Raw genomic sequence first — 20,187 nt, 5'->3', positions numbered from 1 at the left:
ACTGCATTCAGCATACTTGTATAAGAATCTCGAAAACATGCAGTCTCACGAAGTGGCCAAAAGATAAAGTCCTTTCGTCCACAGACTCTTACTTTCCGCAGACGAGTAACAGCGCCTCTCATTTTAGTCATTTCCCACACTCTGATTTCAGCGTCCCACAGGATTGTAAAACACAGTCAACATTTTTAAATTGAAATGAACACATTTTTGGCTTCCAAGCGTTCATTTCAGCTCAGTTCAGAGCTGTTGTATGGGAAGGCACATGAACTTTGTATAACTTCTTTAAAGAATAGAGCTATGGATCACTTGGCTAGCAGGACACAGGCTAGTTCTGGAAAAATGTAATTTACTACTTATTGTAACTCTAAGTTTTAAAAATTATCATGTTCCATCCACTTTGGAGAGACATAAATGTGTGGTTAAATATGGTCAACAATTTGATCATGCTCCCCTAAAGATAATACAGTATAATTTAGATACAAAGGTGTTAATCCCAAGGTGTTTTGCCTTTTTAAATATAAGGCAGCATTACTGGATTTCATTTCTTCTTCAGATTCAAACATATTTGAAACTTTGAAATGAAACTGTAATCCTTTTAGAATCACACCAGCTTCCAACTTAATAACTTTCATAGAGGTCACATTCCTGGGCATTGACGTAACCCTCAGTGGGTCTTCAGGTAGAAGAGAGGTAGACAACAATTCCAGAAGGCAACGGTTTATGGACGTGTGACCTTCTCCACCCCAGGGAAGCTACACTTTCACACTACTGCAGCAATGACTTGAGTTCTTATTCTCCTTACATACGAATTAAATACATAAATGAACTACATATGACACATGCCCAAGGGAACATGAGGACTCATGTTAAGATGATTCTGCTTTGACCCGATGTACTTCCTGATGCATCTGTATTCTTCTGCTGAAGGAGCTGTTTCTGCAGAGACAGACTGATAAGCCTGAACTAATCACTTTTAGAGAACTCCATTTTCCACTGAGGCCAGCCTTTCATTTTTCAGAAATCCCTTCTAGATCCTGGAAATACTTGTACTTAGAAATCCAGTTTTTGCCAGGGATAAATAACACAAGTGAGTGAGATGAGGAGCCGTGTACAGATTAAACAAAGCCCTGGGAAGGCACGGCCTGGAGCCGGCACGCTGCTCGGTGACAGCTTGTCTAGTGCCTGGCTCATCTGGTCAACATAGATCATGAGCGGAGAGTTCAGGTGCTGGGGATGACAGCAGGGCCTTGCGTCATCCTGCTCACACTTTCCACCAGCTCTTGTCTTGTCCTTTGTTGTGGTTTCCTGTAGATGATGTATGTTTGACAGCAAAGGCTTAAATTGCAAACAGAATTGTGAAAGCCTACTGGAATAGGTTTATGTTTATGAACAAAACTGGAGAGAGAAACAGAAATGGCTGCTTCTTGCTGAGTCACACAAAACTTCTTTCTCACCAGGGGTGATGGGCATTTTGCTCTGATGGTCCATGGCACCGGCCGTGAGCACCAGCCAGCCCTGATGGTCCATGGCACCGGCTGTGAGCGCCAGCCAGCCCCACTGTCCTTATTTAGGTTTGCATTCAGCTGTGGGGCCTGCTGGGAGCACATTTTCATAGCCATGGGTCACAGGGCTCTCAGCTGGAAGGGGGAAGTACATCTGCTTGAAACTGAAGCCCTCTTGGAAGAAGCAAGCGGGCTGTTTAGATGCCTCATGGAGAAGAAAAAAAAAATACAGAAATCAATGATCTAATGCCTATGCCTTGGGTTTGTGATTAAAATTTCAAAACTGGAGTCACTGTCAGATTTCAAACTTCCCTAAGTCCAATCTGACTCAGAATTTCTACTCTTTTCCTCCAGTGGTAAGAGCTGAAAGTTGGAAGAGCCTGTCTAGCAACAATCTCTCTGAAGTCAGTGCTATGAGCTCTCTGAAGGATCTTCCGTCGTGGACAGCAGGTGTGGGACCCTCTATCTCCAGGAGAACACATGATGGGATGTTAACTCACGTTGAGGTCTGTAACCCAGGCTACAAACTCATAGATCTGCTCATATATTAAGATATTTAAAAGTTCAAATTTTATATAAGTTTTTTTTAAATTTTTCACGATATGCTACCCCAGGCAGAAGGAGGCCCCCTTCCACTCTGCCCACCCCCTTGCCCCACTGACTCTCCCCGTATTATTACAATAGTCCTTCACCAACAGACACAAGTCCATTGTTCTGCTATTTAGTGTTTCATGGCATTGTAGATGTAGACAACGGAAGAAAGTCTAATATCCTATCAAGATATATTTAAGACTAGAGATGCTTGCTGCAATTTTGAAACTATCTGAATGTATTGGCAGATCCCAGGAGCTGGATGTGATCCACAGACATGAATTTGCTGTGTGTGTGTGTGTGTGTGTGTGTGTGTATGCCACTTTACACTAAGCACTTTTTAGGCATTGATATTATCCAAAGTGATCTTTTTAACAGCTCTAACAGTTTCGCTTGTTCATTTGATAAAAGTGAACATTAGGTAACATATAGAATTATGCCTAAGTTACATAACTAATTGTGTACTCTGAACCAAACCACATGTGAAACACCGTACGGTTTTAAGCTGCATATGGTTATTTCTCTTATAGTTGTCTTCTGTGCACCTTCCTTGTAAATGTTTAAGGCTGCTGCCTGCCACTCAACGACCGTGATGTGACAAGTGGTCCTTCATTCTGTACTGCCAGGGCCTAAAACAAACTCCCTCTCTACCACCTACATATGGCCCTTTGATATGCCAGAAAATGCTGTGCTCTTCAACCCTCAAGAAAATATTGCACGATCTTGAACTGCAAAACTGTCATTTAGCAGGTTTCTCTGGCTGCTTCCAAGAAAAAACTTGCTAAGCACACCCAAAACGAAATCTGTACAGCTTCTGATCATGGGATTCTGATAGAGGTCCCAACACCGTACAATCCAGAAGGAAACATACAGATGTGACAATAAAACAGAACAGCTATGGTGGCCTTCCCATGGTCACAAACATCTTCCTACTCATTGCTGTAGTTGTTCAGGTCCTGGGCAAAAAATGACAACTGACATGTCAGAGCAGGGAGTGATGTTAACACCGTGAGGGTCCTAGTTCCAGGCGTGTGCGTCCCTGGCCGCATCCGGCGTGTTCCTTTCTACTGGTGTTAGCATGGGTTTGAATGCTTCCACACAAGGCATATTCTAGACGTGGCTATTATGTGGCTACTCCCAACAGGGAACTGGGAGGGCAGGGCTCTGCTCAGTGAGCAAATGACCACCAGCATGCTGCTTGGGACATTCAGGGGAACTGATTCCTGCATTCATTCCTTCCCAAGGGCGTTTTATTCCCGTCCCACCCCTCGCCCCCGGAGACATCTTAAACACACACTCAACAGCCTACTTGACATTCATTCATAAATGTCTAATATGCATGCTGACACAAGGTGCTTAAAACAGAATTGTCCGCAGTTTCCAAGCACCCCCATGATAGCTGAAGGAGTCAGACAATCCAATAAACGCCCAGGGAAGGGACCTGACTCTCTCGCAGCACCTTCTCCCTGAAAGTCCCTCGCTCAGTACCCTCCGACAGCTTTCTACTCTCACCCCGTCAGACACTGCAAACAGATCACTTCCTTCAATTGCAAGGCCACCTTCTCAATTTTTGCTCCTGGAATTCTGGCAGTACCATCTTCTATGTTTCCCTATCTGCTTCTTTTCCTTCTAGTCACTAATCTACCTAGCAGCCAGAGTGAAGCTACAAGATAGTGACTTAAACGACCAAGGCTTAATGTATCTTAGTGTGAATATCCAAGCGTCTCCCCCACCAATGATATTATCTGTTAACTACTATTCCTACTTCACTCATCCCATATCCCACTACTCTCCTTTCGCAGCATTCTGCAGCCATAAGGAACTTTTCTTCCAAAAGCTCAAGTTCAAACTCAACATGGAGTTTTAAGTTGCTGTCTGCTTTCCTTGACTATTCACAATTCTTTACCTTGCTGGTTCTTCTTGTCCTTTCAGTTCCCCCCCCCGGAGGGCTTCCCTCAGAGGATTCTTCATCAACCCTTAGTCTAAACATGACCTCCTTCTCCGTTCTTTTCTTACAGTTGTTTTCCTCCAAAGAACTTACCACAATCTATAATTCAATATGTATTTGTGTAAAGCTAAACTGTACCCTCCAACACTCTAAATTTGATAATAGCAGTGGGATTTTTTATGCTGAACTATATACCTAAATTACTGTCAGTGTGGAACACAATTGAATGCCTGTATATTTTCACTTTCCTGCTTGCTAAAGTCATGGCAAATCTAAGAATCCATTAGGGAAACGTCAAGATGTCATCTAAATTTGCCTGCAATAACTCAACACACATGGACTCCAAACACCTTCACCCAGGCCAGGGCCAAGCCACTGCTACTGCACTGTCAGGAGCCGCAAACAGTTGTTGCTAATACCATGGTGACATGGCCTTTGTTCAAAGGATCATCTAGTGCCCCTGTGCAGGAGACTAACGAAAAAGACAAATTGAGGGCATCTATTTCCCAAGCAAAGACGCTGTCTCTGACACTGGCTTCGTGAATGACATCACTGACCCCAAAGACTGAGGACACAGAACACTCTGTGCCTCATCATTACACTCGCTCCCTTAGCTGAGCATCAAGAACTCTGTTTACGCTAAACTGATCAATATACATAAGACAAAAAGATAAAAGCAATCTTACATAAAAATCACCAGTGAATCAGCACTGTGGCACAACGGGTTAAACTACCGCTTGTGTCTTCAGCAACCCACACCAGAGCACCAGTTAGAATCTCAGCTTCTGTACTTATCATCCAGTTCCCTGCTAAATGCACCTCGGAAAGCAAACAAAGGCTCAAGTGTTTGATTCCCTGCATCCATATGGGAGACTTGAATGGAGCTCCTGGCTTCTAGATCCAGCTTGGACCAGCCTTGGCTATTGTGGCAATGCACCAACAAATGGAATATAGAGAGCTTGCTCTCTCTCTGTCTTTGCAACTTTGCCTTTCAAACAGCTAAACATCTTACAAAGTGCCAGGAGCATCCCTTATGAGCACCACTTTGAGTGCTCAACTTCTAATTCAGTTCCCTGCTAATGTGTCTTGCAAAGCAGCAGAAGATGGCCCACGTTCTTGGGCCTCTGCAACTATATGGGAGACCCACATAGAGTTCCTGGCTTCTGGCTGCAGCCTGGCCCAGCCCCAGCTCACAGGAGAGTGAAGCTGTCAATGAAGGGTTGCTGTCTCTTCCTCTCTGACTCTGCTTTTCAGATAATAATAAAAACCAGACTGGTATATAAAATTGAAATAGCATGTGCTAAACATAGGAGATTCGCAGTATTTCAGTCTTATTAACTTGCATTCACCTGGTTTCCCATCTTTAAGAGTAGAGCAGCAAGTCTTTGACAACCAACACCACATCATTGAATGGCAAAGTCCTGGCCTCAAATTCACCTCTGCTTTTTCTACTGGTACAAGTTAGGCAACTATATTAGCCCTTTTCACACTTAATTTCTCATTTTTCTGGCAAGTAAATGGATAAACTTTTCTACACTAATTTTGCAGGTAAGGAATTGAAACTCAAAACGACCACCACGAGTCTGTTCACGGCAGTGTGGAAGTGTTCCATGACTGGGAACTAGGAGAGTTTCTATGCAAATGCCTACAATTCCTACAGATGACACAAATCACTTTTCCATATGCACAAACGATCAGCCCCAATTTACAAGGAGGAATGAAAGCCAACCGAGAGATACAAAACAAAACATATGTATGAAACCATCCTGCAAACGCATAGGCAGCTCTGCTGGTTGTTTCACATGCGTCTTTCTTCTTTTCCTGCCTGGGTAAAGAATCTCTGGGGAAACTGCAGCCTACAAAACTTATTGCAGCTCCGTGTGATTAAAAATCTGCAGAGGTTCATGCAAGTGTTGTCTCCACTGCACTATCTTCCTCTCAGGCCAGCCAACCTACAAACGCAGCTACAATGGATTACCCAAAGGACAGACACGCCAATCTGGGATCATCTAAAAAGCATTCCTGTTCTCTACCTGGGCAGTCATGAAAACCATGTGCAATGGCGAAGGCTGCCACCTGCATGTGAACATGAATGCACTGTTGTTGGCAGTCCACTAATTCCTCTCCTATTCCTAAAAATGAAAGCGGCCAACAGTCTTCTCCTTTTAGCACTTGCATAATAAGCCTGTTGGGAAACAGATTTGGACTAGGACGATTAGAGTTCTTTAAGCTAGCTCAAAAGGGAGTCATTCTCTAGATGCAGTGAGCAGCATTGAGAACTCCATCAACCATAGGAACTTACTTCAAAGACCAGCGTCTCATTTGTGGGTCCCGGAGCATATAGACGTTCTGGGCGGCTGAAGGAGCGCTGGTATTCGAATGTGGTCCCAGCAAAAGTGAATTCCCCAGGCCAGTCGATGCTCCAGCTCCCTGTGAGGTAATACTTGTGGCCAAGGCTTCGGACAGCGAGATAGCTAGAGGAGATCTGCAGCTCCTGGATTTCGATGCTTCGGGCCCCAGCTGGGATGACGACCACCGGGTAATACTCTAAATGGGAAGAATGCAATATTTTTGTATTCCACGTGTGCACTGCAGCAATGACTGTTTGCACAGAACAAGGCCTAGCTGGCATTCATTCCTTTATCAGCTAAAAAATGATCGATCATTTTCCACATGGTGGAAGCACCAGAGAAATACGATGTCTGAGGCTTTCCCAATGTCTTGTTGACATATTTTATGTCTTTCTCCCTTCCAGACCAACACAGTTCACAAAACTAAGGAATGCTGTTTTCTGTTTGGTTCAATCTACTCAGAAGAAACACAGAACTGTGGGTCCTTAACAATGATATTCAGTTTAATTTTGTGCAAGATGCTTGAATAATTGCTTCACCTATTCCTGTAACATCATCTAAGTTTCCCAGTACATTTATTTAACACAGGCATGTGTGGCATACAACCAGCTGCACCAACTATTATAAGGGACAGTGGAGAGACATTCATTAAACACGCTGCTGAAATTCAGTGTGTTGATGAGACTTCTCACATTAAAAAAAAAAAAAGACCCATCCATCCTTCCTTGTTCCCAGACAAGTGACAAAGCCATTTCCTTTGTCTGCCAAGTGAGCCAGTAAAGGGATCAGTAACATCTAGTGTGGCTCAAATCTGCTCAGCAGTCACAGCTGGATCCCACCAAGAACAACGAAACATCAGCAGCATCTCTCACCATTTGCTTTCTGCTGGTTGAGGTATAGGCCTTTGTAAAACTTGCAAGTCGAATTATCACCTTTGCAAACACCACATGCATCTGAAACTGCTTTAGAGCCAAGTTCATGATCACATCCAACTGGCTGGAACAACAACACCACAGAAAAAAAGTGAGGAAAGTAAAGGTTAGAGAAGGCAGTGGCCAGGGAGAATTAACCGGCAAATGGTTTTCTTTCTTTGTAGAACAACAGAGTGACAGTGCAACTGAAGGGTTCAAGGCATAGTATTTCCTCTGACATTCCTAGATGCAGGATGAGGCGAATTGCTTGATTTTCCTAAGGGTTCAATTCCTCATCTCTGAGAATAGAATGGAAAATCATCACTGCTATAAATGACTGAAGCTAGAGAATGCCACTTGCAACATCAGCAGCCCACACCACAAGGGCAGTTTAAGTCTCAGCAACTCCACTTTCAGTTCAGCTTCTGGTTAATGTGCCTGGGAAGGCAGCTGAATACAAGTGCTTGGGCTCCAGCCACTCACATGAGCAAGTTGATGCAGTTCCTGGCTCCAGGCTCAGGCAGGCCCAGCTCCAGCCACTGTGGCCATTTGAAGAGCGGACCAGCTCTCTTTCTCTCTCTCCCCTATCTCTTTCAGTCCTCCTTCCCTTCAAATAAATAAATGCATCTTTTTAAAAAGTTGGGGAGCTGGCATGGTGGTGTGTCAGGCTAATTCTCTGCCTGAAAGTACTGGCATCTCATTGGGCACTGGTTTACATCCTGGCTTGTTCCACTTCTGATCTAATTCTCTGATCATAAGGTCCTGGACTCCTGCATCCCTTGGAAGGCTGGAAAGAAGCTCCTGTCTCCCAGGTTTGGGTCAGTCCGGCTGTGGCTGTTGAGGTCATTTGGGGAGTGGGCCAGCAGATGGAAGATTTATCTTTCTGTTGCTCCTTTCTCTGCAAAAATCTGCCTTTCAAATAAATAAATCTTCAAAAAGTTGGATAATTCATAGATATACTTGTATTTACACATCTTTTAAGAGTCAAAGGACTAATGATCAAATGAAGGAGAAAGCAGGTACTCAGAGAATAGGAAAATACCTGAAATTAATAGCGGTATTTCTAAAAAACATTTACAAGGTTCTGCTCACGTAGCAAATGCATTTAGCAAATACGCAATAAAATTGGCTGGTATTTACGATCTCCCCATAACTACTATGTAAGGCAAGGTACAGCGACATCTCACTTCTACCTCATAGAAATGGAGTAAAAGAGAAACTAGAATAACCAGACCGGGGGGAGGCACACAGAAACTGGGGGAATGTACAGGTGGAGTTCACATCCAGGTCACGCGCTTTTTCCCCTTTCCCCCACGTCACCGATGCAGCATCTCCTGTGACACTCCTTAGGGGATACCCTTGATATGAGGAAACCCCAGCACGGCTGTGCACCCCAAAGCAAAGTGTTCTCTTACTTCACAAATCCCGTCAATACAAACGTCATTTTTGTTCGCCGAACAAGGAGTGCCGTCCTTCACTTTGCCAGACATTGCAAAAAAAAACTCAAACTTCTCAGCCTTGCAGTACAGTTTGCACCGGTCTTCCTCTAGAAGCAAAGACAGCAAGATAGAACTCAATCAAGAGCTGGCCACGGGCAGGTTGAGATGCTCCCTGAAGGAGGAACTCGATGTCAAGGGGAGATGCTATGCTCATATCTAAGCACATATGCACGTGGCCTTCACAAAACTAATCTCACTTAGCAATATGAAGAAAATGGGTCCAATCAAACCCATAGGAATGCTGTTTTCTGACACTTAGTGATATGCGCCATACCATACTGGTGGGTTGCACAGCCACACACCTCTGCTCCCCCCACAAGCATTTCAGGCCTCACAGGCGTTATGTTTGCTCACATCCACAAAGGGCAGTTGTTTTTTAAGAGAAGGTCAGACCTGGCCTGCAGGCCATAGCCTCACGACTCTGGTTCAGGATATTTAGTGCTTTGCCAAGTGATACCATTCACTGGGAGGGAAGTTTTAAGGAAAATGGCCAATGATGTTCCTAAAACATATAGTCAAAACCTATCATGAAAAGGAAGAGTATGTAGATGAGCCACTCCTGAAGGTTGAAAAGGAGGCTTCCGTTGATCATTAAGTTTGTAGTATCACAAGTGAGAGAGAGAAAAAAAGCAATGTGTTAGGTTTGTGGAACTCTTGTTATCAGAAAAGAGTTATTCTGCCAATTTCTCAAGTAGAAAAACCTCTCCTTGGCCTGGAATTCCAGATGACGTTTCTCACAGGAGACCTTATGTAGGCGACACTGAGCGATAGCCTTAACAACAGCTTCACAACACATGTGTAAACAGTTTGCAAAGGAGTGCTCTCTGGAAAACCCCTCAATAAAAGACCAACTCAAAAGTTAAATGTAAAAGAAGCTAAATTCTTCCAGTCCCATAATGCAGAAGTATCTGTGGACTCAACATTGTTGCCTCCCTTACAACTGTTTTTGGTTAATAGCAGCTCATGTTAATGCCTCCTGATTTTTGCATCTGAGATTGAGAAGCTGGATCGCACACATACTCTGTTTTTCCTATCAGTTTCAGAAATGGAAAAGTTTTAGAAGGTTGGGTGTTTTAGCACAGATGTCTGGGAAAATGTAGGAAGGAATCCATCATAAACTCAAAGAGGGAAAGCAAGCGCAGTGCAGCAGGACCAAGACTGGCACATTTGCGAAGAGCATCTTCCCTAGCTAGCACTTCCCCCAGTGCAGGGTGTGGTCCCTTCCAGTGTCTCGGGGAAGCGGAAGTGAGACCAAAGAGGCTCCACTTTCCCGTCTTCCTCCACCAGCATGTGAGATCCTCAGCTGTGGAGAATGTTTGATTCAACTCACTCTCCTGTGCTACTAGAAGTGTCCCCAACCGCCCAAAAAGCTCAGTATACACCATCTGCTAGAGGGGGAACCAATGGAGCTACACTCATCTTACTTGGTGAAAACTGTAATTGTTGAGCATGCTTGAGAACCAAGATGCACTTTTCCAAGTTTCAAACCTGTATGTCTAGCTTTCTCTTTGCATAATCAATGTAGGACCTCTTTAGAGAGTGATGGCATAACCCATTCATAAACAGTGTATTTAAATGGGAGCTGCAATGTGGGAGGCTAAGAACAACCAAGAACACCAAACAAAGCCCAGAAGGGACAACTGAGTCTTCCAGAAAGAGCACAGCCCAGAGGAAGTCCAGATTCTGCAAGTAGAAGCAGCTCACAGTTACTTCTCTACTCACTCGCCAGAGCATGCACTTCTAGGGCTGTGAGGAACAAAGCATCCAAGGCATGAAATGAAAGAAGGGTGTTCTAGATCACTTGGCCAAGAAATTCTGAGAGGTGATCCGGCCGGACTCCCTTAGCCCTTAAACTCACCCATCCTCAGATGCTATCTCTACCACATCTAACATCCCAGCTCCTCAAAAGCTTTTCGGGTTTTCAATATAAAAATTGCATCATTTCCTCTTAAGACACAGCTTGTCTTCAGAATGTCCCCTGCATGGCTCTAAGATTGCAGGAAAACAGCCATGCCTACAAATCAAATCAGTGCTCCTCAAGAGAGCTGGCTGGTCCAGAGCCACAGCACAACAACCTCGCTCTCATGGAGGCTCTCCTGCTGTGATGGCATCTGCAATGCCATCAATTTCCTCTGGTGCACTGGTGGCACAGGTTCATCCTGGGCTTGGGCACAGGAACGGTCTGTCAATCGTCAGTACATTTAGCTCTTTCCCGACAGTCCACATTCACACGTTTCACGCATGCCCTTCAGCAAGGGAACAGAAAGAGCTGTGCTAAATCCAGAAGATGAAAACAATGGCAAAGAAAGCAGCATAAGCGATATCTATTCCCACACAGATCACAGAAGCTGCTTTGCATTCTCACCTTTTCACTAAAACAGATGTTTTGCTCGGCAGCCAAAACAAAAACAAATTAATAGAACAAGTACAACGGAAGCCATGTCTTTGAGTTGCAAGCGCTAAGAAGCTGGCTTAGAGATAACGATCATTTGGGGTTCTGTGTTTCTGTGTAGGCGTGCCCTTGACAAATGGGCCTTCTCTCCCAAGCCTGCACTCCTCTGACAGGTTAATTACTGACTATGGGGTCTCTAAGAGGTGTATATGGTGTTACAAGTTTTCAGTCTGGATAATTCATACCGATTTCCACTAACATCCCTGGGAGAATGAATTACTGAAAAGGCAAAGGTAAGCTTAGAAACTTCAGTGTATTTCGAACACGTGAGCCCTTTCACTGGCAGCTGGGGGAAACAAGCAGCGTCTTGCAGGAAGAAAAGAAGAAAAAGGGGTAGGAAAATCAACGGCACCTTCGGTACCTGATTCAATACTGAGGTGGGACGGAGAATGCAAGGGAAACGGTGAGCTCTGTTACAGGCGATGGTCTCCTCTGTGCCGTGCGCTCAACATGAACACTGCACAGACACATTCGCAGGGAAGGACTTACCTTCCACCTTTGTGTAGGGCTTCCACTGGTAGAACCATCCACGGAAAGGTTTGCTGTTGTATTCTGCGCACTGCTGGGCTCGAAAGTCCAAGCTATTTTCCTGGCAAGGGTTAGTGTTACACAGCTGGTAAACACGGCTAGAACCCGGGCAGAATTTGCCACCGTACTGAGGCCTGAAAGCAGAATCAAAGAGCAGTTTAGGCTCGCAATCAAAGGATCACTTTTCCTCATACATAATCACAGTAGGACAATCAAAATGACACGCAATGTTACGGTGTCTGCAGCTGTACACAGCATGTTATGAAGATACAAATATGTAGCATACAAGTCGACACATGCCCTCTGCTATCCACAGCAGGCATAATTAATCACTCAAGCAATCAAGGCATACCTATTCATAGATTAAATATAGTACATCATTAGAACATACTAATAATATTCTTTTTGCAAAAACCTACAATGACTCCTTAATCTTTTTCAGCGTGGTGCCAAAACTGTTCTTCCTTACTCAGAATTGACAAGCTACACACACATACAAACATACACGGTGGCATCAATAGCACCTTAAGTGTGGATACAATCTGTCTGCAGGTTTTCTTCCATTTCGTAACACTCTCACTTTCCTCCTCTCACTTCTCTCTCTGCAGTACCTGCTTCTACCTGCAATGCCAGGCTATACTGAGGAAAAGAAACAGAAAGTTCTATTTCCCCTTGCTTTGCAACCCAGCTTTGTCTGTCCTGGAGATAAGATCCTGATTATTGTCTGAGAGTACTCTAGTTTGACTCTCTTGTTTTCATTTGCGTAATCATATTTCAGTTTTGCAGGTGGCCAGCTCCTTTCCTGCCAAACTCAATGGGAAATGGATTTCCAGATTAGGGAGTCCCAAAGAGCATAAATAATTATGATCTAACCGGAAGCTCTTTAAGGTCTGGGTAGGCAGACTCCAAGCTGCATAAACCCGGAAGCCAAATAAAGGAGAATGGGAGAATGGGATAGAGAGGGAGAGAGGAAAGGGGGAGAGAGAGGGGGGAGGGAGGGAGGGGAAGAGAGAGAGAGAGAGAGAGAGAGAGAGAGAGAGAGAGACTACACTGAAACCAGCAGTGCTGTCTTATCTAGGTGCTCCGTACACAAAGCATGTTCTTTTTCTAACTTTTTTTCTCGTCGTTTTCTCCAAAGGTTACAACAGTGGAGTGCTGCAGATAAAAACGGATGCCGACATGTGACATAAATGGAGGCTACAGGTTAATAAATCCCTGGGATTAGCACTCCTTGTCCCCGTAGGAAGTCCAAGGACACAATCCAGCATCCCTGGGTGGACGTGCTTGAGCACACATCATGGAGACCTCCTGTAGACCTCCTGTAACTGCACTCCACAACGGATTCAACAGCGGTGGGCAGCGTCACGTGCCAGAGGTTTTTATATTCTTTCAGAACACGCGGGAGCAACTGCTTCAACATGTAGCAGCCTTGTGCTCCTTAACATCCCTGAAGACCCTGTAAATTATGATCTAAGATGCACGCAGAAAGACCCCAGTGCAGTATCAGAGCCTCAGCACTCCTGCCCACCTTTAGAAGCCACAGTCCCAAGGAACGACCATTTAAGACTTTCCTGTAACCAATAGCCCTCCTTTGGACTATTCACGGTTAATGAAGTGAAAGGGGACCACAGAGAGTTCTTTTTCACATCACAGAACTTGTAAATTGCAAGACCTCCCAACTTCTCCAGTCTTCTCCTCTTTCAAGAAGGGAAATGTGACTGACAGAGCTCACAAATGAACAATGAACATTGAGCCAGGCTCCCACAGAGCGGAGCAGGGCAGAGCTCTGTCCTACACCTGTGAGCACTCTCCTGGGTCCTCCTCCTCCTGTACTGAGGCTGCATCACTCAGAGAGGCCACAGAGACGAGGCGGGAGAAGAACAAGCCAGGGTAAGCTGCTAATCAGGGAACTGGCCTTGTGCAGAGCTGGGGCCAGTCAGGGCCATCACCTCTTCCCAGCTGGACTTGAAGCAATGTGACTTAACATCTTTGTCCATAAGATGGAGGCCACTTGGACAACGGAGGTGATGCCTGTCAAGAATTAAGGGCAGTAATTGGGGGCAGGGATAGCACAGAGGCAAGGTTATGACTTTCAAAGGCATCTGAGGCCGTCTGGTTTCTATTTACTCAGATATTTCATTTTCTATTATGGGATTAAGGTCAAAGGGATTAAAACTAATGACTGGCAAGAATTTGGGCTTTCCCAGGAATTCCTGAAATGCCATGAATATGTTTTCGCACCTTTAAACGTCAATGTTAGGAGTCACTAACACCAGATTCTAGCACCCTATCCCTCAACACATTAAGGTCAATAAAACACATTCAGGAACAGAAAGAAAGAAAAAAAAAAACACAGAAAACTCAAATCTGGTCCCATGATTTTGTCCTTCTGTCAGACAGAATATACCTTATCTCTGCTTCTGTCTAGCTCAGATGGTTGTAATGTGGCTTGGCTGAATGACCATACATTGGGAGCGCTAATCAATATTCAAGGGACTTCACACAGTGAAGAATAAAGAATTCCCACAGAGAAGATAGAATTCAAACTATTGAGGCGAAATATACTGCAATCTATGTATACTTTCTCTTCCATATGAATTTTCCATGATCTTTCTGTGTGTGTAAGACGGAGAGAAAGAGAAAATGAGATGGACGATGCGGCGATTCTGATCACCAGCTAAACCTGGAACTCGTTGCTCGGAACGTGGAGCACATATAGGATTCAATTCTTGTTCCGTGGGCATGACTTTCCTCCTAACTCCATTTGCTAAGCAGCATTGGCTTACGTGCTGAACTAGGCTTTCTCCAATGCTTTAGGAAAGTTCTAGAACACTGCAGCAAGTCATCATTCATTCCCTTGACTAGAGTTTTCTAGGACTGTCCCTAGGCTCTCCTACCACGTGTTGACTTCCTAAAGAATCAAGACAACTGTGGAAGAATTAAGACTGAGGGCCTCAACAGTACTCTGGTGACCTAGGCGCCCCACGGTGACCCAGGCTGTGAACAGGCTTCTCCACCTCCCTTTCTCTAAAATGACTGATCAGAAAGGTTTTAACTCAGGTGTTGGGGCTACCCTGATGGGAGCCAAGGCCGGGAAAGCGCTATGCGAAGGTTTCTGAGGACAGTCTGCCTCAGGGCCACATCAGGGCTTTTGAGGTATAGACATTAGGCTCAGTGGGGAAGCTACTGCTTGGAATGCCTGCATCTCCTATGGCAGTGTTGGGTTCAAATGCCAACTTTGCTCTCCAGTCTGGCTTCCCACAAATGCAGCTGCCAGGTCCCTGCCACCCCTGCCACCTACATGGCAGACAGTGAGTGCCAGCTCTTGGGATTCAGGCAGGCTCACCCACGGCTGGGGCAGGCCTGTGGGGAGTGAATCAGAAGGAGAGGTTTCTCTCTGAATAATGAATAAATTGAAGACCAAGAGAGCAATCAGGCCTGGGAAAAAGAGGTGGCTACAAGTCCCTGGCACTGACTATTTCAGAGATAAACTTTCAACTCTTTTCCAGCCCCCAAATTTGATACATTTATAAATCATTCAGGGATCATGGTTTGTTTTATTTTGTTTTTTCTGAAACAAAGTATGTTCTGGCAACAGCATCATTGTACCTGCCTCTCGGAGCAGAAAGCACCCATGGTGCAGCTCAGTCAGTGGTGTAGACAGGACACTGATGCAAGAAGGAAACCAGTGGCTTGAAACAGGGAGAGAAGTGAGCCTTACCACAACCAAGTGAGATGAGAACAGTTCATTCAATTGTTTGGGGAGAGGCTATCACCCACTCTTTTTACCTGTGACTTACTGCAGAGTTAAACTAACAGAATCCCTGTTACCTTTAATCTTGTTTAAAATGATAAAGCCGCATGGAGTGCAAACACTTTACTGATTAATTCTTTTCTTCCACATCTCTAACATGAATATAGGCTATTTCCATGAACCATGCCCTACTAGAATGAGACCTCTCAATCCCACCGAGGGGAGGGAGGTTTCCATTCAAACCTCAGGGGCATCACTGGTGCACTTTAACAGCAGAGCTATTCAATTAGGTCATCTTCTCTTTCTTGGGACAATATTGGGATTGTACAAGGCTGTGATGTATGAAAACCAGATCTGTGAACCACACTTCCAAAATGCAAAGCCAAAGATTCTAACAACTCTCTCCAAGACCCAGGCCACCGCAGGCGGGAATTTTTAATGAAGTGGTGTAAAAGGCAAATGCTTCAGAAACTTCTCTCTCATTCCATCCATTTCTTCCCATTGGCACCTGGTGGGGACAGAAAGACCTGGGATGCAGCCACACACTGCTCATCTACTGGACAAAACCCCACCATCCAGAACTCGTCATGGTAAACCCACCAAAGCTGAGACAGCCCAGAGCACACCGAGATAGTCCGAACAGCATCCAAGGCGTTTCTGGACGAAGGATCTCCAAAGCCTTAGATTTTCAAGATGCCCAGTGTTTTCTTTGAGCTTAGATTATTGCCTCTGACCAAGTCTGGAAATATGTCCTTCTCGTCCAGTTTCATTCACTTATTTAACAGGCGCTTGCTAAAAGCACTTCACAACAATTAACTCAGGTGACCGTAGGTGCCACCATTTTCCTCACTTATAAAGAGGAGGTGTCTGGGAGGAGGAAGCAGCTTCTCCCACGCCACGTGGCAGCACCTCAGGGATTCTTAAACTCCATGCTGTACCACCATTCACATCGTGTTGTCAAATCCACACAACTTTATGCTTACAACCAAGCTCAAACGTCAGATGATTTCAGCAAAGCCACACAGTGACTCGAACAAAGGCAAGCCAAGGAGGAACCACATCGTGCCCCGTGTTTCAGATGTGAGACGCAGCCATGAAAGCAACCACTTCCCTGCCATGGAGCCTGCGATACGCTAAGGCACCTCCCATGGGACTAGACCTGGGGTGCCCGCCAGTAACCACGGCCGACTTCAATCCAAAGATGATCTCTTTAGCTTTCTGAGTGGCAGCTTTAAAACACTGATTTCTAAAGAAACTGGATTTGGGGCCCGGCGCGGTGGTGCAGTGGTTAAGGTCCTCGCCTTGCACGCCCCGGGATCCCATATGGGCGCCGGTTCTAATCCCGGCAGCCCCGCTTTCCTTCCAGCTTCCTGCCTGAGGCCCGGGAAAGCAGTTGAGGACGGCCCAAAGCTTTGGGACCCTGCACCCGTGCGGGAGACCCAGAAGAGGCTCCTGGCTTCGGATTGGCATAGCATCGGCCGTTGCGCTCACTTGGGGAGTGAATCATCGAACGGAAGATCTTCCTCTCTGTCTCTCCTCTCTGTATATTTGCCTTTCCAATAAAAATAAAATAATTAAAAAAAAAGAAACTGGATTTGTCATCAATGGTTTAAGCATTGTGAAATTTTTCATATGCAACAATCTTTTTATTCTGGTTTCTCTTGAAAAACGGTAAACCACTAGCACGTGCTGATGTATGTTCCTGCTATCAGCCAACATTCTGCAACTCTTCAGTGTGAAAGGACGTTCCCTCACTCTGAGCACGCTCCTGTGACAGTGCAGGCTCGCTCACTCTGAGCACGCTCCTGTAACAGTGCAGGCTAGCTCACTCTGAGCACGCTCCTGTGACAGTGCAGGCTCGCTCACTCTGAGCACGCTCCTGTGACAGTGCAGGCTCGCTCACTCTGAGCACGCTCCTATGACAGTGCAGGCTCGCTCACTCTGAGCACGCTCCTGTAGGAGTGCCGGCTCGCTAACTCATGACCGTATGGCCCTAGTCTAGATGAGCAAAGTCGTTCCTGCTATCGCTGGTCTCTCTGCTCGTCATATGCACCCCTATGAAGGTACTGCCACAGATTCATCAAAAAATGGAACCAAAACTGAGGTGTTTCGGTGTAGAAGCATTTGAAATCCATGCAAAGGTTTTTCATATTGCATATTTTCACTGAACTGAAAACAAACTTTTTTTGGTGTCAAAACCACCTCAAACTTCTCAATTTTCTGTGAGTCTTTAAAAGTCCCTTCATATAATTTTGCTTTTTAATTCCTTTTCCCACCGCATACTACCCAGTGCATGTGGCCTTGACATGTGACCAGTGAACCACTGATAGATTGCTAAAATCATACTGAAAACAGGGTATTCCAACCTTAAGGGCAAAGGTGTAGACAGCCTGGGTATTCCTTTGGGGTCTTACTTGGGGTTATTGCAGTGTCTTTCCTGAAATCTGACTCCGCCGCCGCATGTTCGGGAACATTCTGACCACTTCGACCAAGCTGACCACTGGCCATGGACGGGTCGTGGCCCAAGCTCCCCAAACTTCACACACTGGCCTTGCCGACACCACTGTGGAAACAACGTGCGACACAGGATGTTAGCGACCACCTGGGAAAGTACAGCAGGCTGCACACACCTGCCCGAGAACAGGACAAGCAGGTCTGGTGGCAGAAAGCAAAGCTGTGCCAGCCGATGGATCCCTTCCCTTACGGTGTCATTCCACACTGTCTGCATGGCCATGGGGACCGAGGTGTCACTGCTCACCAACAGGCTGGGTGCAGGCGGCCCAGGGAGCCTCCCCTGCCACTGAGGGCTTTAAGATATCACCTAAAGGATTTGTCATTTAATTGACTGTCTCTGCTAAAAGCACACACACAGTCATTCCCACATTGTAGTTTTTTGTGGCTCTCACATCCTCAGGACAGGGCATTTCTTAGGCTTTGGAATAGCTTCCAGGCTGCACGAACTCTGCCCTTCAGATCAAGTCCTTTTTCTGAATACAGAAAATGTCCCTACACAGGATTCTCTAACAGCTGAGCCGAGTCCTTCATTTGCCCATGAACTTGGCTAGTGAAGGTGAGAGCTGGTTTATGTGCTGACCTTTCCATTGCAGCTCTCTGTGGTAACTAACACCAGGCTTCCCTGCTCCTCTGCCTGCTTGGGGCTCTCCCCTCTGGGCTCCCCCTGGGGTGTTTTAATTCTGAGCAAGTTCTGCAGGACTTAGTGTAACTGCACACTTGCCTAAGGCCCCGGCCTCAGATCCCCAGGCCTGGGTTTGGGCCTTGCCAGGTTTTGCAGAGGACTGGGACTTTGGCTTCAGCATTTCAGGAGAGGCTGTCTGACCTTCACATCTTCACTTTCCCCCAGTGATCTACTTGGCTGTGCAGCTGTTTATTATCGCGTGGCTTGGTTGCTAACACACTTTGTCTAGGTTAACATATTGCTTCCTTTCTTCACATTCTTGCTATGTGCTGATTAATCCTTCTGTTTTTAATTTTTGTTTTCCTTGGACTAATTGTCATTTTGGAGTTTGCATGAAATCATGGAACATTGTTGAGAGCCTGGGCAGATGAACACCTCCGGTCATCTGAGGATTTGTCCGTCCTAAGCATACATCTGCCCTAAGGGGACTCTACTGGACAGAGCTCAGGAGCCGGGAGTAGCTAGCAGCAAGCAGCAGCAACACCTACAGCTGATGAAGTCGCTTCCCCCGGCCAAATACGGCAAGGAAAACTTCGCATATACAGTCTCTTCTGGTGCATGCAAAGCATTTTTAGGAAGTAAAAATTCTGCTAAATGACAGACATCAACCAAAGTGATTGTAACTTGCTCAGACTTCCATAGATGCCCAAAGTACTACATCAGTCGTAGAGGTCAAGTATAATTCACAAGTCAGAGAGCCTAGCTAGATGACATTGTGCTTCTTAGGCAAATAATGGAGCCACAGAAATCTGGGCATTTTGTTGTTTTTAAGATATCCCTCACTCATCCAATTGATTCAACTTGCTACTATTTCAGGGTTCATTCTAATATTGGGCCAAGCTCCTGACAATGGATTTTTCTGTTTTTTCAACACAAGTTGCATATGGTTCAAGAAGCACAGGCATTTGGCACACAGATGAAGCAGCCACGTTCTGTATCGGAGCATCTAAGTCCTGCTTTGCTTCTCATTCCAGGCTCCTGCTGACGGGCACTCCAGGAGGCAGAGGGCATGAGCGACAGAGCTGGGCCTGCACCAACCATGGGCATGGTCTGCATGGAGTTTCTGGCTCCCAGCTTTGGCCTGGTGCAGGCCCAGCTACTGCGGGCCCGAGGAGTGGCACAGCAGAAGGGAGTTATCTGTCCCTCTAAATTTCAAATGAATTATATAAATTATCTTTTTAAAAATTTTAAAAAGGTAAGGGAAAATGGGAATGGTTACAAAAGCATGCGGGCATTTCTATCCATCTCATTTTACACATAAGATACTAACATAAGCGACACACACATATATACTTTTATCCATACATCTATACACACGTCTTTCTGATTTCAGATTGAATTGCTATGATTTGAGCCAACATGAAGGAATTTCGCAAAGTTCATGGCAAACGGAATTAAAAGATTAAATCATGGTATGGGTCTTTAGCCTAGTTGTCCAAAGGTCAGCTAAGTCCT

General features: G+C 45.4%; 1 protein-coding gene across 1 annotated transcript in view; it reads right to left on the bottom strand.

The window, feature by feature from the left end:
- The window catches only part of ADAMTS18 (ADAM metallopeptidase with thrombospondin type 1 motif 18), a 112,083-nt gene that overhangs the window by 24,597 nt on the left and 67,299 nt on the right, over nt 1-20,187 (bottom strand). Inside the window, exons 12-16 of the mRNA XM_040982335.1 lie at nt 17,951-18,099; nt 11,744-11,916; nt 8,719-8,849; nt 7,265-7,388; nt 6,344-6,588 (exon numbers count right to left, since the gene is read on the bottom strand). Coding sequence (XP_040838269.1) covers nt 6,344-6,588; nt 7,265-7,388; nt 8,719-8,849; nt 11,744-11,916; nt 17,951-18,099 — 822 coding nt within the window. The remainder of the gene's footprint in view (nt 1-6,343; nt 6,589-7,264; nt 7,389-8,718; nt 8,850-11,743; nt 11,917-17,950; nt 18,100-20,187) is intronic.

This window comes from Ochotona curzoniae, unplaced genomic scaffold, assembly GCF_017591425.1.
Source record: "Ochotona curzoniae isolate NIBS_2020 unplaced genomic scaffold, NIBS_Ocur_1.0 contig_3622, whole genome shotgun sequence".
In the NCBI taxonomy this organism is placed as follows: domain Eukaryota; kingdom Metazoa; phylum Chordata; class Mammalia; order Lagomorpha; family Ochotonidae; genus Ochotona; species Ochotona curzoniae.
This window is presented reverse-complemented; position numbering and strand designations above follow the sequence as displayed.